General features: G+C 47.0%; 1 protein-coding gene across 3 annotated transcripts in view; it reads right to left on the bottom strand.

The window, feature by feature from the left end:
- The window catches only part of LOC130282653 (uncharacterized), a 170,276-nt gene that overhangs the window by 93,870 nt on the left and 57,273 nt on the right, over positions 1-19,133 (bottom strand). For 2 of the 3 annotated variants that reach the window (XR_008846479.1, XM_056531124.1), the window contains one exon: positions 6,373-7,917. The exons of the other annotated variant lie outside the window; for it this stretch is intronic. Coding sequence is in view for 1 of the 2 variants with exons in the window: in XM_056531124.1 (XP_056387099.1) it covers positions 7,900-7,917 (18 nt within the window). In the remaining variant the exon portion in view is untranslated. Of the gene's footprint in view, positions 1-6,372; positions 7,918-19,133 lie in introns of those variants that run through there. 3 annotated transcript variants of the gene reach the window in all.

Raw genomic sequence — 19,133 nt, forward strand, 5'->3', positions numbered from 1 at the left:
TATGATGCGGGGTCACGGCGGGACCCCGCGCTATATACTGGGATCGGGCATAGGGCGTACAGGTATGCCCTGCGTCCTTAAGAGGGTAAGGTGAAAATGGGCTTGGTCCTCAAGGGTTAAGGGTCTAGTATGTAGGGCACATCAAAAGAAAAACCTCTCCACAGGAGAAAAGCCCTACTGGTACCAAGACTGCCATACACCAAAGACCTGATCTTGCCGAGGTCACCGGTGATATTCCTACAGACCTCCACCTCGGAGAGGATTTTCTGTTGGGTCGACACTAAACACCGTGCTTCCAAGTGTAGTACCTAACCACTAAACCAACTAGGAATAAAGTGCCCAGGTCTCAGTCACCCAGGCTACTAAATGCCCCATAAGCCCACTCTGGATAGGTAAGGTGGGCTAGATAACTCCAGCCTATGGGAAGCACCCACCCGGTTGTCTTAAAGGGACAATGAAGCAGGAAGTGGTCCATGCTTTCCAGCGTTTTCCCGCACTCTTCTCGGGGACATTCCCGGTCATCAGAGTTCCTGTACTTCAGATTGTCCCTGAAAGCAGCGCCAGGCCAAGTCCCAAAACTTCTGGGGGATCCTTTTCATTTTCAAAAGATACAACCCCACCCTCAGATCCCGACCTGGGAAGTCCCTGAGCGCCAGAGGCTTCTGGAAGTGGGTGAACAGAACCCGTTTGTCAAGGAACCGCCTTGATTGGGTCCTGATCTCCCACACTCCCAGACCCCACCGACATATCGCTTTCAGAGTCAGGGTAGCATAAGCTGGAAGATATCCATGGGGCATACGGAGGTCCTTCAGTCGCCCTTCTCTCTCCTATTTTTTGAAGAAAGGCCGAAACCATTCCCTGCAGGAGAGTACCCATGGAGGAGCCCTCTCTTTCCAGAGGTTTGTGATGTTAGCTTTCAAGAAGGTGTTTGTTAAGAACACCACAGGGTTCACCATAGATAAACCCCCCTTGTCTCCTCATGCGGTACTTAACCTCCCTCTTGACAAGGTTCAACCTGTTCCCCCATAACAGTTGGAAAAAAAGGCTTTAGATCCTAGTGTAGTAAGCCTCTGGCAAGATACATACACTGCCCGGATAGATAAACAAGGGGAGCAGGTACGATTTGATCAAATGTACTCTTTCGCTGAGGGTCAAAGACCAACCCTTCCACTGGTTCACCCTCTGAGTGGCATCCTGGAGCTTACCATCCCAGTTTTTGGTGGGGTAATCATCGTGGCCGAATGTGATGTCTAAGACTTTTGCTGATTCTTGTGGCCCTGGAAGGGTGTCCGGGAGATCAAACGTGGGATCCCCCCCCCCCCATCCCAGCCAGAGACTCTCACACTTATCTCGGTTGATCTTAGACCTGGATGCCTCCGAGTAGCGGTCCATCTCCGACATCACCACATTTAGGAGACGAAAATAGTGACATTATCAGCGTACGCCACCACTCTTTGGGCGGCAGCCTGCTCCGCCAGACTAATCCTCACTCTTGACAATGGTCTGCAACTCACCCTCCTAAGGAAGGGATCGATCGTGAACACATATAAGAGCTGGCTCAAAGGACAACCCTGGAGGACTAAGGACCCCACCCCAAAAGAGTTCACCAGCGGGAAACTCTCTGACCCTGCATACAAGATGTTAAGCCAATTAATAAAAGTACTCTGTAAGCCATATCTCAGGAGGACGGACCAGAGGTGATCGTGGTTCACCCGATCAAATTCTTTGGCCTGATCCAAGGACTGCAAGTGCCCCTTCCGCACTGCACTACTCCACTCCACTGCCTCCCTGACACTAAGGACAGCACTTAAGGTGCTTCGTCCTGGAACAGTGCAGTGCTGGGCCTCCGAAAGGAGACTGGGTGCAAACTTCACCAACCGATTAAACAGTATCTTAACCAAAAGATTCCTGTCCATATTGAGAAGAGCTATGGGCCTCCAATTCTCATAACGGCTTGGATCTTTACCCTTTGAGAGAAGAATCAGGGCTGACCTCCTCATTGACTTCGGCAGAGTTCCCGAGGAGGCACACTCATTCAATACCTCAGTAAAGAGGGGAGCTAAAGACTCCTTAACTCCTTAACGATGCCAGATGTAAATGTACGTCCTGGAGAGCTGGTACTTAACTCACCAGGACGTAGATTTACGTCCTAAGCATAACCGTAAGCATCTGAGCGATGCTCGGGTCATACACGTCAGGTCCCGGCTGCTGATAGCAGCCAGGGACCTGCTAGTAATGGCAGACATCCGCGATCGCGTGGATGTCCACCATTAACCCCTCAGATGCCGTGATCAATACAGATCACGGCATCTGCAGAATTGCGGTCACTAAAATGGATGATCGGATTGCCCACAGAGCTGCCGCGGTGATCCGTTCATCCAGAACGGCAGACGGAGGTCCCCTCACCTGCCTCCACTGCCTTCCAAGGGTCTTCTGCTCTGGTCTGTGATCGAGCAGACCAGAGCAGAAGATGACCAATAATACTAATCAGTGCTATGTCCTATGCATAGCACTAAACAGTATTAGCAATCAAATGATTGCTATAAATAGTCCCCTATGGGGACTATTAAAGAGTAAAAATAAAAAAGTAAAAAAAATGTGAAAACCCCCCTCAAAAATGTAAATTGTCCCATTTTCCCCATTTCACCCCCAAAAAGTGTAAAAAATATATATATATATTTTATATACATATTTGGTATTTGGTTCGTGCGTAAATATCTGAACTATTAAAATAAAATGTTAAAGATACCGTACGGTGAATGGCGTGAACATAAAAAAAAACTTCCAAAAGAGCTGCTTTTTTTTATAACATTTTATTCCCCCAAAAAATTTATAAAAAATGTATTAAAACTTTTATACAAGCAAATATGGTATCAATAAAAATTACAGATCACGGCGCAAAAAAATGAGCCCTAATACCGCGCTTAAACGGAAAAATTAAAAAGTTTTAGGTCTTCAAAATAGGGGTATTTTAAAAGTAGTAATATGGTTAAAAAGTTTGCGATTTTTTTAAGCGCAAAAATTATAGAAAAGTATGTTATCATGGGTATCTTTTCAATCGTATTGACCCAAAGAATAAAGAACACATATCATTCTTACCGTAAATTGTACGGCGTAAAAACAAAACCTTCCAAAATTTGCAAAATTGCGGTTTTCTTTTTCATTTCCCCATACAAATAGTATTTGTTTTTTTGTTGCGCGATACATTTTATGGTAAAGTGAGTGATGGCATTACAACGGACAAATGGTCGCGCAAAAAACAAGCCCTCAAACTAGTCTGTGGATGAAAACATAGAGTTATGATTTTTTAAAGGCTGAGTCCTTAAGGGGTTAAAGGTCCCCCCTGGCTCAGGAATGGCTTCAGCCAGGAAACCCGACATCACATCCAGATCCTTGCTTCCCAAGAGGTGCGTGTAGCAGGATAAGCCGACCTCCAAAAGCCTTGATGTGGACCGATTCAGAGATACCGTACTATCAATCAGCCCTGAAATTAATTTACTACTCACTGACATCTTACAGTTTCTGTAAAGATCGAGCGAGCGGTACCTCCTGTAATGTCTCTCAAAAACCAAAGATGCGTGCCTATCGTACTGACACCTCATCAGCAAGGACTTCACTCTAGAGATATAGTCTCGGCTACGAGAAGCTTGAGTTTCCTCCTCGGACTCTGATACAGGCTATACCTGTTCAGGGACCTGAGGCCCGAGAGCTGGCGGAAGAAACCCTGCAAACCGCTTCTTGAATATCTCCCACCACACTGACTTACTACTATATAGGCCCAAGTAAAGGTACCTGACTCTTATCTCCGCTTCCTCCTGGAGGGACGAATTCAGCTTCCCATCCTGGAGGTCTCTTATGCATTCAAGGAAAACAAAATCATACAATGATCAGAGAACTCCACCTCAACCACTGACACTGCAGAAGAGACAGCTTCCTCCTTCCAATAAAACCTGTCCCCTCCAAAAATCATTGACCGACTGGTAAAACGAAAGAGCTTAATCTTCATAAAAAGATCTTTACGACTCCACCTGGAGCCGGAGCTCTTGTCCCTTCATGAAGACATCTGAGATCAGACACCTCCCCATTTCTAATTCAATAACCCGTCGGCATTCAACACGTGCGGTAAAAAGGACCACCACCCCACTATACTACGGGTCAGCCGCAAGAGACCAGTGAGAGGGACCGCGCCTCCACTCTCTTCTTGCTTTAAACAGAGAGGCTAGATCTGACAACCTGGTCTCCTGTAAAAAGAAAATGGTGGCTTCAACGCGGCCAAGAAAATCAAAGGCTGAAAATCTAGCCATATCAGACTTTATGCTATCACAATTAATAGATGCCAGCATCAATGGGGTGAGTGGCGCCATACAGGGTGATTACATTAGACGGCCACATCCTTTACCTCTGTCTCCCTTTTTTTTTTTTTTAGCCCCCTCATCCCCCGAAGAAGACGAAAGGGCAGGACCACTTTTAGACCTTTTTTTAATCCGATTGATCCATTTTATCCCTGTCTCCGTCCGGTCCCGGTCTAGCCATGTCCTCCGAGAAAGGTGCCTCGACAGGACAGGGCCCAGTTCCCCCCAGAGGCTCCTTCTCCCTAGGCACCTCGCCCTCACCTTCCCCCTCCAAGGAGGGAGAGGAGATGGTATCAAGGACGAGGTACCGTTTTGACAGGTCAATCAGAGGGGGGACAGTCAGGCTTCCGTTTTGGACCTGGTTCGCAGTACAAGGAACAGATGGCTCTGACCTCTTCTTTCTCCCCTTCCTTTTACTCTTGTCTTTCTTTTTTGGCCTCTCCCCGCTCTCCTCATCCACACTTTCATAGTGGGAGGAATAAGAAGGGTCAGCCATATTGCCTTCCTCTCTGTGAAGCCTCCTGATCTCCTCATCCAGCACGTTCTCCTCCAGGGTTTCAGCGGTTACAGGGCCAGCTTCATGAGCAGGGGCCAGATCTACCTCCGTCACATGGGCACTCTCCAGCTCCCTACTCCTTCTACGATTTTTTCCCCGCTTTAGTTTGGCTGGGCCCTTTTTCCTCCTCATTAACCCTGTAACCCCCATCCCTGCCCATACCCTCCCCAGCTGAGGAAACTTCACAGCTCTCCTCAGCCGGAGCGGCCGCTGCACGTGCGAAGGCACTAGGACAATGGCTGAAAGGGTGTCAGACACAACACAGGTTGCACCGGATCTGCCTACAGGATGCGGCCAGATGACCCACCCCACCACACAAAGCACAGACCTGCACAGTACAGGCTGCGCTAAAATGGGTGGGGCTGCCACACCTGTGACAGACCTTTGGCTGCCTCTGGTAGAAGACCTGGATCCTATCACGTCCAAGGAAGGCAGCTGACGGAATATGGGCAACCATACTCCCTGAAAGCTTGAGTTTGACGGAAAGCGTCCATGCCCCGAACCAGATCTCATGCTCATCTAAGTTTTTCTTGGGGATGTCCATCACATCCCCATAGGCAGGTCATGATGTCATAATAAGAAAGTGACTCGTTACGGGTCAAAACGGTCACTTTCTTGACAGAGTTCTGACGGGAAATCGCCTTTTTCTTGCCAGCCAGGCTTGTTCTTCCCCACTTCGTAGTTCGACCAGAAGAGTTCGAGACCCTCTGGCTGAACGAAACTGACATAAAACTCGGACGAACCATAGGGGTGAATAAGGGCAAAGATGTCACTCTGCCTGAATTTCATCTGAAGGAGGAGCTCAACCACTTTTGCACGAGGAGGTCAAGCATCCTCGCCCCTACTAATCAGACAGACCACATTCCTACGGTTATTGTCCTGCCCGGTTGCAGAGAGGGACCAGACCACCCATTCCCCTCTTGTAAACTCCCCAAACCATGCCTCTCTATCCAGAAAGACAGGTCGACCTCACCCCTTCACTCTACCTGGATCGACCTGTCGCCCCTGTGTAGAGCCTCCAGGAGGCACTGTTGCAAGTGGCCTCCAGAGCCAGACAGAGACGGGGACCCCCCTAAACCCCCAGCAGGGACATTGGCATAGCTCCTAGGAGCAGTCACTACCGGACCAGATCTAGACCTAGACTTAGACCCAGAACTACTAATACCACCATTCACACCACTACTCTCATCATCTTTATTTCCATTCATGCTAGACTTCTCATTCATACCACTACTACTACCAGATACACCAAAAAATTGACAAATATAATCTGGGGAAAAAGGTTTAGTACGTAGGTACAAAGTAGTGACAAAGCACTTTCATATAACCCAGGTGCAGGTAATGGCCATGTATATGTGAACTCCAAATATGAATAGCAAGCACTAAGAAGAGAAAACTGAGTCACTTATAAAACATACATAATAATTTTTATTAATTCCGTTGAATATAGGTACATCTCAAAGAGGAATATGGCTAAAAAAAACGGTGGTATCACCGGCTCTGCACATTAGAGCTGTCGTATATGTAGTATATTATTTACTGTATCTACTGCAATATGGTAAACAATTGTAGAATAAACTAACACACTAGATTGATCAATTCAAGTAAGTTGCAGCATGGTACATATAAAGTATACATATCTCATAGTGAGAATAAAGGTGCTACATACAATATAAAGTGCAGTGTGCGTGTAAACAAAAATAGTATTGCAGAGATACAGACCAATATTATAGTATACAGAGGTACAGCAGCAGATGGCAGAGACAGGGATAGCACCTCTCCAACGTACTTTTTGGTACACAACCTTCGTCTGGGAGATGCTTTATCCCAGTCTGACTGTCTATTTAAATTCAAGAACACCAATCAGATTGTATCGTGGGGGAACAATAATACAGTCCTCACCTGTGGCTGTTTCTCGGCGCGCGAACAATGTCACCGCCGCCGCCCGGAGCCGTGTCACATGACCCGGCCATGTGACAAATCACATTACTGCACCATGATGTAGACGCGACTCCCCCGGATCCCCGGCGGCGCAGAGACAGCGCACGCACACCAGCAACAGGGGCAGTGTCTGTGATCAGCAGAACACTGACAGATAGCATATTTAAATACACAACTCATGATGCAAATAGCAAAACATGAAATAAAACAATGCAATACATATTATAAGAGCAACTGAGTAATACTTAATAAACTTATTTCTAATTTGGAGTAAAGAAAAAGTGCATGAAGTAAATGTAAGTGATGTGTGTATGTGTGGAAAATTGCTGGATGACATATGTGTGAGGGATCCCTAATAAATAACAAGGGGCTGTAAAGGAGATATCCTGGGGTCAAGTGGGGTTATGCATAAAGATCAAGTAAGGGAACTGTGAATGTGGTAATGATATGAAAGTGAAATGTATAAGGAAAATGGGTGAGGTATAAGGTGGAGGGGTGACATAACAACCCAGTGGAAAAAGTGTTAGAGTGTGTATTGAGTGATATAGAGTGACAACCAAAAAAATAATAATAAATGAGATGGGTGTGAAAACGTGAGATGGGGATAGGTGTAGTGCCATGTGAGGATAAAAGTGTGGAGAGGAAAGAGGATGAATGTGAATGTGTGAGAAAACAAACCAACCAAGTGAAACAAAGTGCAGGGAGGGGAAATGGGGTGAAGATGAAAAAGTGCAAGGATGGTGAGCATCAATGAGATATATATTACTACCTAACTCCAATACTTGCACACCATGTGCTAACTATTCAAACAGCAAAGATGGTGAATTGAAAGACAATTATGTGTTCAATTATTAAGATATATATAACATTTAATTATTAATAATAGAAGAACTTTACATCAATAAAAAAGAGACAAGACTAGAGATGGCCCCATAACCATCCAAGATATAAATGTGGGTATAAAGAGATCAAAATTACTCCTGTGAATCTTGGGCCAAAGATCTTGAATATGCAGACATCTGTGAGTAATTTCCATGCTCAAGATAATCTCTACACGTATATGATGTCCTGGGGAAAAAGAAGCAAAAGAAAAACAGACTGTTAAAATAGTAGGTTAAAAAGGGGTTAAAAGACGGGGTATAAATACAGACAGAACAGACGAGGAATACATGAGTGGCTTCAATGGTCAGAGACAATTAACTATAAGAATGGTCCAAATGGTAGCATCTCATTTAAACCGTTGGGGTTGTACTGTGTTCAGACACCAGATCCAGTAACTCTCGTGTTGAGCTAAGCGTTTTCCCAAATCACCCCCGCACATCCCAGGGTATAGTCTGTCAATGCCACAGAATTGGAGGAGCGTGTCATTACAGTCATGATGTAATTTAAAATATTTGGGTATCGTCTTCATGTCTTCAATGGTTCCCACTGCTTGTGCCATCCGAATGTCCCTCATATGTTCCCAAATACGGATTTTGAGGGGACGTGTGGTGAGGCCCACTTAAATTTTAGGGCAGGGACACACTGCATAGTAAATTACATAACGTGTGGTACATGTGATCTGGTGTTTGATCCTGTATGTCATCGTTGTCTGAGAATTTGTAAAAGTGGTAGATCGCTTCATATTGGGTGTCAGGATCCGGACTAGCGGCTGGTGAAGACACTGGAGGTGGATCCTCTATGCCAGAGAGGTGATGGCGCGGGTCGTACTGGGGGATCGGCTCTAAGTAGTTACTGGTCTTCACGCAAAGCGGGATGGACTTGCTGCGGCGGTAACTACCAGGTCGTGTCCCCCAGTAGCGACTCGACCCCTTTGGCTGCTGAGACAGGCGTGGTACAAAGGACAAGGCAAAGGCAAGGTCAGACGTAGCAGAAGGTCAGGGCAGGCAGCAAGGATCGTAGTCAGGGGCAACGGCAGAAGTTCAGATACACAGGCTAGGGAATACACAAAACGCTTTCTCAGGGCACAAAGCAACAAGATCCGGCAGGGACAGGAAGGGGAAGTGGGTTTTTATAGAGTAGGGAGTGATTAGAAATAATTGGGCTAGGCACCAATTAATGGTGCACTGGCCCTTTAAATCTGAGAGACCCGGCGCGCGCGCCCTAGAGAGCGGGGCCACGCATACTGGAACTGAGCAGAAGGACGGGGCCGGTGAGTGACACGGGATGCGACCCGCGGGCGGCACGTCCCGCCGCGGGGATCGCATCCCCGCCCAGAGACACAGAGCAGCGAGTCTGACCAGGGCGCTGCAAGCAGGAGTTTAACGCCGCGAGTGCTCCGGGGGAGAAGCGGGACCCGGAGCGCTCGGTGTTACAGTACCCCCCCCTTAGGTCTCCCCCTCTTTTTGGAGCCCAGGAACCTATGGATGAGCTCCTTGTCGAGGATATTGTCCTCGGGCTCCCAAGACCTCTCTTCGGGGCCACAATTCTCCCAGTCAACAAGAATTTTTTTTTTTTTACCTCTGACGACCTTGGAGGCGAGGATTTCTTTTACCGAGAAGATGTCAGAGGACCCAGTGACAGGAGCAGGAACGATGACCTTGGGGGAAAAGCGGTTAAGAATGAGAGGTTTGAGAAGGGATACATGAAAGGAGTTAGGAATAAGAAGAGAAGGAGGAAGATGGAGCTTGTAGGAGTCAGAGTTGATTTGACTTTTGACTCTAAATGGCCCGAGGTAACGAGGACCCAGCTTGTAGCTAGGGACACGAAACCGAATATATTTGGCAGAGTTCCACACTTTGTCACCAGGGGCAAAGACAGGAGGAGTTCTTCTCTTTTTATCCGCATGTTTCTTCTTGCGAGAAGAGGCCAGTAAGAGCGACTTTTGAGTCTCCTTCCAGATAGAAGAGAAGTCCAGGGTCAATTCATCTACGGCAGGAACTCCAGATGAAGTGGGGATGGGGAGGGGGGGGGAAGCGGGTGACGGCCGTGCACCACAAAGAGCGGAGACTTGGTGGATGACTCAGAGTTTTTGAAATTGTACGAGAATTCAGCCCAGGGTAACAGGTCGACCCAATCATCTTGGCGGGAGGAGACAAAATGTTGCAGGTAGTCACCAAGGATCTGGTTCACTCTCTCCACTTGTCCATTGGACTGCGGGTGGTAGGCAGAAGAAAAATTCAATTTAATCTTCAATTGAGTGCAGAGTGCTCTCCAGAATTTTGAGATGAATTGAACGCCTCTATCAGAGACGATATGCGTGGGAAGTCCGTGGAGATGAAAAATGTGCAAAAAGAATTGCTTCGCCAACTGTGGTGCAGAAGGGAGACCAGGAAGCAGAAAAAATGAGCCATTTTGGAGAATCGATCAACGACCACCCAAATGACAGTGTTGCCACGGGATACAGGAAGGTCAGTGACGAAGTCCATTGCTATGTGGGACCAAGGCTGTTCGGGCACCGGCAGAGGAAGGAGAAGACCCGCAGGCCTCTGGCGAGGAGTTTTGTCACGTGCACAGACAGTACAGGACCGTACAAACTCAGTCACATCTTTTTCAAAGGCAGGCCACCAATAGTGTCTGGCAATCAACTGAATGAATTTTTTTATTCCAGCGGGACCCGCCAAGTGGGAGAAATTACCCTATTTGAGAGTCCGAAGGCGAAGATGTGGAGGGACATAGGTTTTTCCTGGAGGAACTGGCACCAGGGAAGCAGGAGAAGCAGAGATCAGACACTCAGGAGGGATGATGTGTTGAGGAGTGGCTTTAGCTTCTGTGGCATCGGTGGAACGTGATAGGGCATCCGCCCTGACATTCTTGTTTGCACTGACATTCTTGTTTGGATCTGGAAATTGAAGCGGGCAAAGAACAACGACCACCTGGCCTGGCGAGGATTTAAGCGCTGGGCGGACTGTAGGTAGGACAGATTTTTGTGGTCAGTGTAGATGGTGATAGTGTGAAGGGATCCTTCCAGGAGATGTCTCCACTCCTCTAGTGCCAACTTAATGGCCAACAATTCACGGTCACCAATAGCGCAGTTCCTTTCAGGAGGAGAAAAAGTTTTCGAGAAAAAAACGCAGGTGACGTTTTTTCCTTTAGCGGTTTTTTGAAGAAGGACCGCCCTGGCTCCTACCGAAGAAGCATCTACCTCAAGGAAAAACGGTTTCAGAGGATCGGGCCTAGTCAAGACTGGGGCGGAGGCGAAGGCGGCCTTAAGGCGAGTAAAAGCTTCTTCCGGTTGGGGAGACCAGGATCTCAGATTTGCATCTTTCTTTGTTAGTGCCACAATGGGAGCCACGATAGTGGAGAAGTGGGGGATGAACTGACGGTAGTAATTGGCGAATCCGAGGATGCGTTGGATAGAACGAAGTCCCGAGGGGCGTGGCCAATCCAAGGCCGCGGAGAGCTTGTCGCCGTCCATTTGAAGACCTTGTCCTGAGACCAGGAAAGGAAGACAGCTACGTTCAAAGAGGCACTTTTCAAATTTGGCGTAGAGATGGTTAACACGGAGGCGTTGAAGCACTTGACAAACATGGAGGCGGTGTTCCTCTAGGTTGGAGGAGAAGATTAATATGTCATCAAGATAGACCCCTACGCAGGTGTACAATAAGTCCCGGAAGATTTCATTGACAAAGTCTTGAAAGACTGCAGGGGCGTTGTAAAGACCAAATGGCATGAAGAGGTATTCGAAGTGGCCATCTCTGGTGTTAAAAGCGGTTTTCCACTCATCTCCTTCACGAATTCTGATGAGGTTATTTGCGCCCCTGAGGTCAAGTAAAAATCTTTGCTCCGTGCAGACGGTCAAAGAGTTACGAGATGAGAGGCAGAGGGTAGCCATTCTTTACAGTGATTTTATTGAGGCCGCGATAGTCAATGCAAGGGCGTAGGGCGACCCGTCCTTCTTGGCAACAAAGAAGAATCCTGCTCCGGCAGGAGAAGAAGACTTCCTGATGAAACCTTTCTTGAGATTCTCCTGAATGTACTCCGTCATGGCCTTAGTTTCTGGAGCGGAGAGAGGGTAAATCCTGCCACGGGGCGGTGGGGTACCTGGGAGCAAGTCAATAGGACAGTCGTAGGGCCTATGTGGTGGTAAGGCCTCTGCTTGCTTCTTGCAAAAGACGTCAGAAAAGTCCTGATAGGCCTTCGGAAGGCCGAGCAATGGAGAAGCGATGGAGACTTGGCTAGTAGGTACCGACTTAAGGCAATGTGTGTGGCAGGAAGAGCCCCAGGATTTAATGTCCCCAGTGGACCAGTCGAGGGTAGGAGAGTGATGCTGAAGCCAGGGCAATCCTAGAAGGATGTCAGAGATGCAGTTCGGCAGAACAAAAAATTCAATCGTTTCTTGATGGAGAACCCCCACAGTCATGTGCATGGATTCTGTGCGGTAACGCACTGTGCAATTCAGGTTTTCTCCATTTTCTCCGAAGAAATAAAGAAGGGCTTGATGAGACGGATAACAGGGATGTTAAACCGGTTGATGAAGGAGGCTTTAATGAAGTTTCCTGCTGAACCAGAGCCCAAGAAGGCCTCCGCAGAGAAGGAGGCTTTAGCGGCTGGAGAAATCGGTACTGGAATAGTCAGGCGTGGAGAGGAAAAATTTACACCCAGTGACGCCTCTCCCACGTTCACTAGGTGCGAGCGTTTCCCTGACGCGGAGGACGAAGAGGACAGTCGTTTAGGAAATGTTCAGAGCTCGCACAGTATAACCTTAAGTTCTCGTTCCTCCGGCGAGTCCTCTCTTGCTGGGTCAGGCGAGACCGGTCCACTTACATGGCCTCCTCAGCGGGTGGCACAGTAACAGGCTGCAAAGGATGCTGGAAGAGAGGAGCCAGGCGTGGGTTTCCTGGCGGAGCTCCTGACGTCTTTCAATGTAGCGCATATCAATGCGAGTAGCCAACTGGATGAGTTCAGTCAGGGAGTAGGGTATCTCTCGTGCGGCCACGAATGAAATTTTTGTCAAAGATCTCTCATTGGTAGCACCCGCTATTCAAAAATTTGAAATTTCCAGAACCAGGCCCCACCCCTGTGGCATCAGTAACCCATATTTTGCCTGCATGACACAGCCTGGAGTTGGCTGTTGCAAGAGTACACACCAGGGCTTCACAATCCCCCCCCCCCCCCCCCCAAAGACCAACACAATATATGACATTTTTGTCAAAGATTTCTCACTGGTAGCACCCGCTATCCAAAAATTTTGAAATTTCCAGAACCAGGCCCCACCCCTGCGGCATCAGTAACCCAATATATTGCCTGCATGACAAAGCCTGGAATTGGCTGATGCAAGAGTACACACCAGGGCTTCACAATCCCCCCCCCCCCCCCAAAAAAAAATCAACACAATATATGAAATTGTTGTCAAAGATTTCTCATTGGTAGCACCCACTATCCAAAAATTTTAAATTTCAAGACCCAGGCCCCACCTCTGCGGCATCAGGAACCCATTTATTGCCTGTAGGACACAGCCTGGAGTTGGCTGATGCACCAGTACACACCAGGGCTTCACAATCCCCCCTCCAAAATCAACATAATGAGAAATGTTTGTCAAAGATTTCTCATTGGTAGCACCCGCTATCCAAAAATTTGAAATTTCCAGAACCAGGCCCCACCCCTGTGGCATCAGTAACCCATATATTGCCTGCATGACACAGCCTGGAGTTGGCTGATGCAAGAGTACACACCAAGGCTTCACAATCCCCCCCCCCCCCCCCAAAAAAAAAAAAACAACACAATATATTAAACTTTTGTCAAAGATTTCTCATTGGTAGCACCCGCTATCCAAAAATTTGAAATTTCAAGACCCAGGCCCCACCTCTGCCGCATCAGGAACCCATATATTGCATGAAGGACACAGCCTGGAGTTGGCTGATGCACCAGTACACACCCGGGCTTCACAATTCCCTCCAAAAAACAACAACATTTTAGAAATTTTTTAAAGAAATACCTTTGTGTAAGAACAAGCACATATCCAACAGTTCACAAGACTCTATAATGCAGGACGGTGGACCACCCAAAGACATTCTTCTCACAAATAATAAACCACACAATGTTTGACATCTTTTTACAAAAAATAATTCAATATGTGTGTAAGCGCATCTGTCTCCAAAAGATCAGATCACCAAAGGACTTTTTTCGCCCAAAATGATGAAGCAGAGTTAATCCCTGTCCGTATTTTTTTTTCATTAAAAAATCACACGCAACAAGCGTTCCGTTGTGTAACGATTAGCATTCTGGAAAATTCAATTTTATTACTGATAAAATTATCAGTAAATAAAAATAAAAAAAACACTACCCAAGAGTGTTTAATTACCCCATACATTGCACCAGGAGCAGTCAAGAGTAGGCCTCAGCAGTACCCAAGAGGCTTTAACCTCTTAAGGACCCAGGGCGTATGGATACGCCCTCACACCCTGGGCCTTAAGGACCCAGGGCGTATCCATACGCCCTGGCGTTTTCCGGTCTCTGCCGCGCGCCGGGCAGAGATCGGAACTGGATGCCTGCTGAAATCCTTCAGCAGGCATCCAGGGCAAACGCCGAGGGGGGCCATGTAGGGAAATCGCCCTTGCGATCTGCGGCGATACCGGGCTGATCGGGTCTCTGGGACCCGACCGCCCGGTAATTTCGCATGATCCCGGCTGTCACAGACAGCCAGGACCATGCTAACGTATAGGAGCGAGGTGGCAAACCGGCCACCTCCTCCTATGCCCTGCGATCTGTCGGTTAGTTAACCGACCAATCGCAGGAGGGGGGGCGGTTACTTCCTCCCGTCCTGCCCGGCCCCTGAAAGTCCGGAGAGGACGGGAGGAAGACCGGAGGACGCGGCGGGGGACGGGGAAGTGCTGGGGACCGGCCCCGGTACTTACTTCGTCCCTGAAGACCCGGATCCTGGCGGCGGAGACGGCGGCGGCGACAGGTGAGTAGATCTTCAGCCGCGGTCGGGCCCTTTACAGCAATGCACGTCGCCGTAAAGCGACATGCATTGCTGTAATGGGACCCTGTAAACTACAACTCCCAGCATGCCCAGACAGCCCTTGGCGTCTGGGCATGCTGGGAGTTGCAGTTTTGCAACATCTGGAGGTCCACAGTTTGGAGACCACTGTGCCCTTCCAGATGTTGCAAAACTACACATCCTCAGCATGCCCTTACTGTCCAGGCATGCTGGGAGTTGTAGTTCTGTAACATCTGGCCCTTCAGATGTTGCAGAACTACAACTCCCAGCATGCCTGGACAGTAAGGGCATACTGGGAGTTGTAGTTTTGCAACATCTGGAAGGGCACAGATTGGGAACCACTGTATTAGTGGTCTGCAAACTGTAGTCCCCCAGATGTTGCAAAACTACAACTCCAAGCATGCTGGGAGTTGTAGTTCGGCAACATCTGGCTCTAAAGATGTTGCCAACTACTACTCCCAGCATGCTTGATAATGTTTGGGAGTTGTGGTTTTGCAACAACTGGAGGCACGCTGGTTGGGAAACATTGTTTCCTAACTCAGTGTTTCCCAACCCGTGTGCCTCCAGCTGTTGCAAAACTATAACTACCAGCATGCACTGATAGACTGTGCATGCTGGGAGTTGTAGTTTTGCAACAGCTGGAGGTCCCCCCCCCCCCCCCTGTGAATGTACAGGGTACATTCACATGGGCAGGGGGCTTACAGTGAGTATCAGGCTGCAAGTTTGCGATGCAGCAAATTTTGCGCGGCAGCTCAAACTCGCTGTAACCCCCCGCCCGTGTGACTGTACCCTAAAAACACTACACTAACACAAAATAAAATAAAAAGTAAAAAACACTACATATACACATACCCCTACACAGCCCCCTCCCCTCCCCAATAAAAATGAAAAACGTCTGGTACGCCACTGTTTTCAAAATGGAGCCTCCAGCTGTTGCAAAACAACAACTCCCAGTATTGCCGGACAGCCGTTGACTGTCCAAGCATGCTGGGAGTTTTGCAACAGCTGGAGGCACCCTGTTTGGGAATCACTGGTGTAGAATACCCCTATGTCCACCCCTATGCAATCCCTAATTCAGGCCTCAAATGCACATGGCGCTCTCACTTCGGAGCCCTGTCGTATTTCAAGGCAACAGTTTAGGGCCACATATGGGGTATCGCCGTACTCGGGAGAAATTGCCTTACAAATTTTGGGGGGCTTTTTCTACTTTCACCCCTTATGAAAATAAGAAGTTGGGGTCTACACCAGCATGTTAGTGTAAAAAAATAAATTTTTTACACTAACATGCTGGTGTTGCCCTATACTTTTCATTTTGACAAGAGGTAAAAGGGAAAAACGCCCCCCAGAATTTGTAATGCAATTTCTCCCGAGTACGGAGATATCCCATATGTAGGCGTAAAGTGCTCTGGGGGCGCACAACAAGGCTCAGAAGGGAGAGTGCACCATGTACATTTGAGGTGATTTGCACAGGGGTGGCTGATTGTTACAGCAGTTTTGACAAACGCAAAAAAAACAAAACCCCACATGTGACCCCATTTTGGAAACCACACCTCTCACAGAATGTAATGAGGGGTGCAGTGAGAATTTACACCCCACAGGTGTCTGACAGATCTTTGGAAGAGTGGGCTGTGCAAATTAAAAATGTTGTACAGCCCACTGTTCCAAAGATCTGACAGACACCAGTGGGGGGTAAATGCTCACTGTACCCCTTGTTACGTTCCTCAAGGGGTCTAGTTTCCAAAATGGTATGCCATGTGGGGGTTATTTTGCTGTCCTTGCACCATAGGGGCTTCCTAAATGCGACATCCCCCCCGAGCAAAATTTGCTCTCAAAAAGCCAAATATGACTCCTTCTCTTCTGAGCATTGTAGTTCGCTCGTAGTGCACTTCAGGTCAACTTATGAGGTACCTCCATACTCAGAAGAGATGGGGTTTCAAATTTTGGGGGGTATTTTTTGCTATTAACCCTTGCAAAAATGTGAAATTTGGGGGGGAAACACCCATTTTAATGACATTTTATTTTTATTTTTTTTACGTATGCAAGAGTCGTGAAACCCGTGTGTGGTATTAAGGCTCATTTAATTCCTTGTTACGTTCCTCGAGGGGTCTAGTTTCCAAAATGGTATGCCATGTGGGTATTTTTTGCTGTCCTGGCACCATAGGGACTTCCTATATGGGACATGCCCCCGAGCAAAATTTGCTCTCAAAAAGCCAAATATGACTCCTTCTCTTCTGAGCATTGTAGTTCGCCTGTAGTGCACTTCAGGTCAACTTATGGGGTACCTCCATACTCAGAAGAGATGGGGTTACAAATTTTGGCCCTATTAACCCTTGCAAAAATGTGAAATTTGGGGGGAAACACACATTTTAGTGAAATTTTATTTTATTTTTTTACATATGCAAAAGTCGTGAAACACATGTGGGGTATTAAGGCTCACTTAAATCCTTGTTACGTTCCTCAAGGGGTCTTGTTTCCAAAATGGTATGGCATGTGTTTTTTTTTGCTGTTCTGGCACCATAGGGGCTTCCTAAATGCAACATGCCCCCCAAAAACCATTTCAGAATAACGTACTCTCCAAAATCCCCTTGTCACTCCTTCGGTTCTGAGCCCTCTACTGCGCCCGCCGAAAACTTTACATAGACATATGAGGTATGTGCTTACTCGAGAGAAATTGGGCTACAAATATAAGTATACATTTTCTCCTTTTACCCCTCGTAAAAATTCAAAAATTGGGTCTACAAGAACATGCAAGTGTAAAAAATGAAGATTGTGAATTTTCTCCTTCACTTTCCTGCTATTCCTGTGAAACCCCTAAAGGGTTAAAAGGCTGACCGAATATCATTTTATATACTTTGGGGGGTGCAGTTTTTATAATGGGGTCATTTGTGGGGTATTTCTAAGATGAAGACCCTTCAAATCCACTTCAAACCTGAACTGGTCCCTGAAAAATAGTGAGTTTGGAAATTTTGTGAAAAATTGGAAAATTGCTCCTGAACTTTGAAGCCCTCTGGTGTCTTCCAAAAGTAAAAACTTGTCAATTTTATGATGCAAACATAAAGTAGACATATTGTATATGTGAAAAAAAAATTTAAATATTTTGAATATCCATTTTCCTTACAAACAGAGAGCTTCAAAGTTAGAAAAATGCTAAATTTTCAAATTTTTCCTAAAATGTTCACATTTTTCACCAAGAAAGGATGCAAGTTACAATTTTTTTTTTACCATTATGTTAAAGTAGAATATGTCACGAAAAAACAATCTCAGAATCAGAATGATAACTAAAAGCATTCCAGAGTTATTAATGTTTAAAGTGACAGTGGTCAGATGTTCAAAAAATGGCCGGGTCCTAAGGTGTAAAATGGCTGGGTCCTTAAGAGGTTAATAACTCCCTACCTTTGCACGATCAATTGCGAGATCAAGCAATACCAGGTGTGTTATGCCCTCTGATTTCCGGGGCCGCAGGCGCGCTCCACTGAACTGATTAGCGTGTCTCTATCTTTCATGAACCGGTGCTGGTAACCCGCCAACTCCCGGAAAGGTAAGCTGCCGCGAAGCAGGTGGTCTCCTACGGGCACGCTTTGCTCCAGAATTTCCACTACTGCCACACCACGCTGACTGCCAACCGTGCTACCGCCTTGCTGACTCAAGGGCAACCTGCAACTCTCTTCTACCGATGATGAACCCCCTTCTCCTGAGATCGAGCAATAACAGGTGTGTTATGCCCTCAGATGTCCGGGGCCGCAGGCGCGCTCCACTGAACGGATTAGGGTGTGTCCATCTATTTTTGTAGCACCCGCAATCCTAAAATTTTAAATTCCCAGACCCAGGCCCCACCTCTGCGGCATCAGGAACCCATTTATTGCCTGAAGGACAAAGCCTGGAGTTGGCTGATGCACCAGTACACACAGGGCTTCACAATCTGCCCCAAAATCAACAAAATTGTATACATTTTTTTTTTTAATTTACAACTTTGTGTATGTACAAGCGCATATCCAACATTTCAGAAGACTCTATAAGGCAGGACGGTGGACCACCCAAAGACTTTCTTCTCAAAAATAATGAACCACATAATTGTTGAATTTTTTTTTTTTTATTGAAATTCCTAGACCCAGGCCCCACCTCTGCTGCATCAGTAACCCATAGATTGCCTGAAAGACACAGCCTGGAGTTGGCTGATGCATGAGTACAAACCCAGGCTTCACAATCCACCCCCAAAAACCGCAATTTTTTTTGAAATTATCCGACAAAATACCTTTTTGTTAAAACAAGCGCATATACAGCAGTTCAGAAGACTCTATAATGCAGGACGGTGGACCACCCAAAGACATTCTTCTATAATATAATAAACCACACAATATGTTCAAATTTTTTTAAATAATTGAAATTCCAAGACCAAGGCCCC

This window comes from Hyla sarda, chromosome 7 (assembly GCF_029499605.1).
Source record: "Hyla sarda isolate aHylSar1 chromosome 7, aHylSar1.hap1, whole genome shotgun sequence".
Taxonomy (NCBI): domain Eukaryota; kingdom Metazoa; phylum Chordata; class Amphibia; order Anura; family Hylidae; genus Hyla; species Hyla sarda.